The sequence below is a fragment of the Ursus maritimus genome, unplaced genomic scaffold (assembly GCF_017311325.1).
Source record: "Ursus maritimus isolate PB19 unplaced genomic scaffold, ASM1731132v1 scaffold_19, whole genome shotgun sequence".
Lineage (NCBI taxonomy): Eukaryota > Metazoa > Chordata > Mammalia > Carnivora > Ursidae > Ursus > Ursus maritimus.
Window position 1 is genome coordinate 54661108 of NW_024424341.1, and position 6263 is coordinate 54667370.

Consider the following 6263-nt stretch of genomic DNA (forward strand, 5'->3'; position numbering starts at 1 on the left):
GTGGACGTAGTGTGTGGAACTTCGGCTCGCGGCAGTTGTGTCTGGGCGGCCCCCTTGTCCCGGGCAGCCCTGGATCTGGAGCACCATGGGCAGCAGAGGCGACGAGGCCCCGGCGGGGGTCACAGTTCCAGGGGATCTTCCACAGGCACCGACTGTAGCTGGGTCAGAACCTTGGGCTCAGCTTCCAGCTCCTCGTCAACCTCGCTGCCTGCCGTGGACCCCAGGAGCAGCCCCTCGGGGTCGGGGTCTGGCAGCCTCAGCACCGTATGGGGGGCCTGCGTCCCCAGCCCCTTCTCAGCTTCCAGCAGCCCTTCCGGGCCCGCACTCAGTTCCAGGCCCGCTGGCCAGATGGGCATGGCTGCAGGCGACAGCATGAGCGCCTCTGGCGGGGGCGCCGGGAAGCCGGGTAGGAGACCGGAGGAATCCGGGGAGAAGGGCAGGCTGGCGGCGGTGGCAGCGGCGGCAGCGGCGGCGGCGGCACCGGTGGCAGCAGGGACGGGCGGTGGCTGCGGTGCAGAGAGTGGGCCTAGGGCGTGGACGTCCGGGAGAGCGGGGCTGGGGGCCACCGGGAGGGCTCCTTCCGGCACTGAGATGGCCGGGTCTGGCTTCAGGGGCAGGGCCAGGCTGGGGGCAGGCGGCAGGACCTGGGAGACCAGCATGCTGGTGGGGAAGGTGGCCGTGAGGATGATCTTGCCCTGCTGCACGGCCACACCTGTCACGATGGGGCTGCCAGACACGGGGTTGGCCAGGAGAAAGTTTCCTGTGGGGACAAGAGATGGGCCAGGCGCAGGGGTGAAGGTGACGCTCTGCAGGCCAGGCAGGCAGATCAGCCTGAGGCAAGACGAGCCCCTCTGAGATGGGGCTGTGTCGATGTGGCTGGAGCCTCAGGCCACCGCCTGGCTCTGGAGGGTTCTGGGCCGTGCCAGGGATGGGCTGCCCAGACTCCCAGAAGCCCACTGACAGCACCAGCACCCGCCCCCCCCTCAGGCCCCAGGAAGGCGGGAGGTACCTGGGGCGGTGGCGGAGGGCAGCTGCAGGGCGGTCACGCCCACCCCGGAGTTTATCAGGTGCACTGCTGGCTGGAGCCTGCGGCCTCGGCCACCTTTCTCACAGGGCTGTGCCTGGCCCGCCGCGCCAGCAGCTGCAGCGCCACCGCCTGCGGCAGGGTCACCACCTGGGAGGTGGGCACCACCTGGGGCAGGTTCAACAGCGGGGACGTGGGGCCCAGGCCTGCGGGATACCAGGGGGTGGGGAAAGTGGCACCACCTGGGAGCTGCCACAGACGGCACCGGTCCTGGGGGCAGAGGAAAGGGGGCAGCCGGTGGAGGGCCGGGCACCACTTGGGGCAGAGGCCCCGCAGCCTCCTCTCCCGCCGGCCCTGAAGCAGCCACCTGGGCCTCCTTGGTCTCAGCGGCCTCGGGCTGAGCCTCCTCTAGTCGAACCTCCCCGGTCTGAGGGTCCAGGACCAGGGAGGTCTTGCCCTCGCTGGCCCCCTGGGGCCCGGGCTGCGGGGGAGGAGCGCCACTGCCACCCGTGAGCAGCAGGGGGCCCAGGCCGGAGGCCTCCCCGAGGGCCAGGCTGTTGATNNNGACGGGGCTGCCGTTGAGGAGCACAGCGGGAGAGCTGCCCGCAGCCAGGAAGCTCCCGTTCACCAGGATGGAGGAGGAGGCAGGGCAGGGCGTGGGAGGGGTGGCCCCGGCCAGAAATATAGAGCCCTGCGCAGGGGCCTCCGCAGCCACCGGAGCCACCCCCCTATCCAGGTCCTCCGGACTGCGGCTGGACTCGTCCTCGGTGGTGGGGTTCCCGTCAGACTCGCTGGCCAGAGAAAGGATTGTGAGTGGTGGTCCCGAACGTCCTGTTTAGCCAGTGGCCGGCAAGCTGCCTGCCGACCGCTGCCTCCCCACCCTGCTCCAGCCCAAACTTTGACACCGAAAGCTTCAGGGGGGTTATAAAATCTCCTCCTGAAACCACCCCAAAACCCCCGAGAAAGAGCCTCTGCCAGTCCAGCATTGATACCTCTCCATAAAAGCTAAAGCTGACCCCATCGGAAGGAGGAGGCCCTCCTCTCCCAGCCCCTTGGCCTCCGGGCCCCAGAGGCTGAGGACTGGGCTGCCCCGGGTCCCCTGGGTCCGGCTGAAAGCAGCCCAGCGTCTTTCCCCAGAGTGAAGAGGCAGCCGCCAGCTCAGTTCCCGGTGCCTCCCCCGCCCCCCCCCTCCCCCGGGCGTCAGAAAAGGGAGTGAGAGGCCGGCGCGCAGGGTGGGAGGGGAAGGGCTTGGGTTACAGGGAAACCGGAGCTGGGGAAGGTTCACGTTTCACAACAAAGACAGACGACGGACCACGCTGTTTGGGCCCCGAGGGGGGGTGGGGGGGGTAAGGAACAGCCACGGTTCAGGGAAAGGCCCCGCAGCCCCTGGTGAAGGATGCCCCCACGCAGGGTGGGTGGACAAGGGCCCGTCCCCCTTTCCGCAGCCCCCCCATTTTCTCAAAGCCTCCCCCCAGCCACGAACACGGATGGGATTTGGGACGGAGCTCTGAGTGGAGCAGAGGAAAGAGGTCTCCCAGCCTCCGCGACTGGAGCAGCGGGAACGGGGAGAGGGCCGGGGCGCGTGCCTGTTCGGTCTACACGTATTCCCTACGCCCTGGGGGGCGCCTGAAGGTGTAAGCAGGAGGTGCCCCAGGAGCTCGGCGCGCTGACTCCAGCAGTGGGCTTGGGGGAGAGGGGGGTGGCTGGTAGCACGTCCCTGGGAAAGCGGGACTTGCGCCGCCCGCGTCCCCTCACCTCTTGCAAGGCGCGCCGCCGCCGCCCCCGGTCCGATCGCGCTGTCGCCGGTTCTTGAACCAGTTGCTGACCTGCGTGAGCGAGAGGCCGGTGAGCGTGGCCAGGCGGCGCTTCTCGTCCGGCGTAGGGTAGCGGTTGCCGCGATAGCAGGCCTTGAGCGCGGCGCGGGAGCGCTCCTTGAAGCAGTAGACGGTCTCTTCGCCGTCCCATATGGTCTTGGGCAGCGGGAACTTCTTGCGCAGACGGTACTTGTCCACTGCGCCCAGCGCGCGGCCGCGGGCCCGCTCGGCCTCGTGGTAGCGCGCGCGCAGGTAGAGGTCCTGCAGAAAGGCGTGGTGGGCGGCGGGGAAGGGGCGGCTTTCCAGCAGCCGGTAGAGCTCGGCGTACTCGCCCCGCTGGAAGGCCACCAGGGCCCGAGCGCGCAGCACCGGATCGCTGCCACGTAGGCGCTCGGCCGGGGGCAGTGCGCCCAGGAAGCGGCTCAAGCGGCCGGCGTGGCCCGCCTGTAGCAGCGCCTCGCAAACGCACGCCACCTGCTCGGGCGAGAAGCGGAGGCCCGTGGGCGGCTCGGCAGCGGCCTCGGGAGGCGACCCGGGGACGCCCGGGGATCCCGGGCCCTCCGCTCCCGACGCCGCTTCGCCCGCCCCGGCCCCGGCCGCGGCCGCCGCCTCACCCTCGGCCGCCTGCAAAGTCTGCAGGAGCTGGCGCGCTTCCTCCTCCTCTTCTTCGGTCGCCGCCGCCGCCGCCACCGCCTCCCCCCCAGCCGCCGGCCCCGCGCTCGGCTCCGCAGGCAAGGTAGCCATGTTTTGCAACTTTGGGAAGTTCCTCCCTCCTTCTCCTCCTCCCTCGGGCTTTCCCCAGCCCCCTCCCCCGCCCGTCCCCCCTCTCCGCCCTCCCTTTCGCGCTTCCCGATCTTCTCCCCCGCGCCGACCCCGCGTCTCCCCCAGCAATGCCAGGCCCAGCTCTCCACTTGGATCTCGGTCCCAGTGTCTGTGAGTGCCCGCCCCCCTCCCCGCCTGTCCGTGATTCTCCTTTTGTTTTCCCTCCGCCTCAGGCCGCGCTTTTTTGCCTCCCCCCGGGTGTGCCTCAGGCTCAGGGCCTCAGTTTCCCCATCGGGACAACGGAGAAGGTAACGGGCCGTCCGGGAGGGCTAAGGGCGCGAAGCCACCTCCGCCCGGAGACTAAGCTTCTGCACGCCTCCGTCTCCAGAGTCCTCTGAAGGCCCCCCCACTCCCCATCTCCGCCTGCGCTCCGCCCCTCGGAATTCCCGGCTCCGCAGGGGGGCGGGTCTGGCAGGGAGAAGGGGCGGGGGAAACGGGTTAGAAAGTTTGCAGCAACTTTTCTTGAGCAAGTCTCTGGAACCGAGGCGCGTGGCCCGCGCAGGCGCACTGGTAGGAGGATGGCCGCGCGCGCAGCCGGCCCAGCCCCCTTCTTCCCGGCGAGCGGGTGGCACAGCTGGGCCACAGCTGGACAGGGGGCGGTGCCTCCTGGTGGCTCGCTAGCCATGTCCTATTGGCCGGATGCCGAGGCCACGCCTCTCAGCGTCCTCACCCCCCCCACCCCCAGCCCTGATTCGTCAGCTCTGAGGCCCGCTAGCTTCCCGCCAGGCCATTGGCCGCCTCCACTCGCCTTCCGATTGGCCCCCTGAGCAGCCTCCTTCCCGCACCGCAAAGAGAGTGGACACCCGGGAGTTCAGAGCTTTGGGCAGACGGGAGGGCCTTTTATTCGCGAGGATCGGGGGTGGGGTCCTAGGTGGGGAGAGACAATAAATACTGAGGAATGTCGGGGTCTCAGTGCATCCAAAACGTGGATTAGGGAGCTGGGGTCCTGGAGCCTGTCAGCGGGTCGGAGGACAGGTCAATAAATACCCAAACTGCGGAGGCGGGCGGAGCCTGCGGTGGCTCCGAGAGCAGCTTACGTGAGGAGGGCGCGGGAGTCCCCGAAAAAGCGGGGCTGGCAAAAGCATAAGGTTCCCGAGAGAGCGGGCGGAGCTCGCACTAGACGTTCGCCGCAGGAAGAGAACGTTCCCGGGATAGCAGGGCCTCATGCACAAGGATTTGTGGTCTGCGAGCCGATGGGGGCGGGGTGGGGGTGGGGAGGCGGGGAGGCTGAAAAACTCATGGCCGAGCCCTGGCCCTGCTGCCTTCTCTAGATCGCAGTTTGCCCATGCATGTCGGGGCCTCAGCCAGGCCGCAGGAAGGAAGTGGTCTGCGATTCCCCCCGGCAGCAGCTGCAGCATTCCCGGTTACAAGCCTTCCAGGAGCCCCTTGCTCTCACCGCGGGCCCGGCTCTTCCCTCCCCGGCCGCCAGGGGGCGGGCCCGGATCACAGGGCTGGAGCTGGGGCGGAGACCCACGCTTGGAGCGGTGTGAACGCGGAGGCGGTGGGAGTGGCTTCTGGGCTGTGCCCAGGTTACCCAACCCTCCGGCTTGGGCTTCTAGGGTTCAGGGGGAGAAGGCGGCTCCTGGGTGGCGCCAGACCGGGGCGAGATGGTCGGCGCAGGCCACCAACCCAGTGCAGCCCAAGGCGGCGGCAGCAGCCAGAGCAACGGCGAACAGGAGCAGGGAACGCGCCTCCGATAGGTCAGGCTTAGGGACCTGCGGACAAGAGGGCGGGATCAGGTCCCCGCGGCACGGCCCACGGATTGGTTCCTGGCACTCGCCACGCCTACGCCCATAGGTGGGTCCACAAGCCTCTCTGCACTCCGCCCCGCCCCCGGGGGCAGCTGCGGTTGGTCGCTGGCTAGCCTTAAGTCTTGTCCGAACTCGCCACTGGCTGCTTCCTAGCGGCCTGTGCTGATTGGCTGCCCGGGCATCCTCCCTCCCTGCGGCGGGCCCGGCCCGGCAGAGGCGCAGCTAAGCAGAGGCGGCTTGGGGTGCGTGGAGCGAGGAGGGGGCGCGGCGGCGGGCGGGCGTGAGCAGCCGGACGTACCCTGGCAGCGAGCAGCAGGTGGCGGCGGTGCATGGGGCCTGGCCCCACCAGCGGGCATTGGCCCAGAGCCACGGCCGGGGGGCCATCTAGCTGGAGAGAGAAGGGACAGGTGACCCGATCGGAGCCCAGCCCGGCCCGGCCGCCCTCGGCAGGGGGCGAGAGACAGCGGAGGGAGTCGGGGACGGAATCAAGGGAGATCCTAGACGGGATCCTAGACGGGACCGTGGGACAGCTGGTAGACGTGGGACTGAATGGAGGGTGTCTGCCGCCTGGAACCCCCAGATAGGGTGATCCCTAAATCTGGACGGGGAGACGGGGGCGGGGTCTGCAGAGGGGCCAGCAGGCTTGATACAGGGGAAAAAGAGGGGTCTTACATGGGAAGGTGGATCCGTGGCCCGGGGACTGGGGACCCCCGTGACAGCTGGAAGGAGAAGAGAGAGGCATAGGGCGCGTGGAGGGACGGAGGAGGGCGGTGGCGCGGCGTGCCCCAGCCTGGGCCCCTCGCCCTCCCCCAGGTGTCCACACACGCCGCGGGCCCACCTCCCCCCCCCCCC

General features: G+C 69.4%; 3 protein-coding genes across 5 annotated transcripts in view; all 3 read right to left on the reverse strand.

Annotated features, from left to right (window-relative positions):
• LOC103657194 (homeobox protein SIX5) overlaps positions 1-87 on the reverse strand; it is a 2615-nt gene extending 2528 nt beyond the window's left edge. The window contains 1 exon segment of the mRNA XM_040634424.1: positions 21-87. Coding sequence (XP_040490358.1) covers positions 21-87 — 67 coding nt within the window.
• SIX5 (SIX homeobox 5) lies at positions 7-3590 on the reverse strand. The gene is given in 6 exon segments (XM_040634178.1): positions 7-760; positions 1010-1073; positions 1076-1242; positions 1245-1268; positions 1271-1815; positions 2780-3590. Coding segments are annotated over 6 exon segments (2244 nt in total). The 5' UTR covers positions 3583-3590; the 3' UTR covers positions 7-119.
• An 886-nt stretch (positions 3591-4476) lies between these two features.
• Positions 4477-6263, reverse strand: part of DMPK (DM1 protein kinase) — a 12145-nt gene continuing 10358 nt past the window's right edge. For 2 of the 3 annotated variants that reach the window (XM_040634181.1, XM_040634179.1), the window contains exons 13-15: positions 6084-6130; positions 5710-5799; positions 4477-5375 (exon numbers count right to left, since the gene is read on the reverse strand). In XM_040634181.1, the coding sequence (XP_040490115.1) occupies positions 5223-5375; positions 5710-5799; positions 6084-6130 (290 nt within the window). In that variant the 3' untranslated portion in view covers positions 4477-5222. The remainder of the gene's footprint in view (positions 5376-5709; positions 5800-6083; positions 6131-6263) is intronic. The other variant, XM_040634180.1, reaches the window with a different exon arrangement.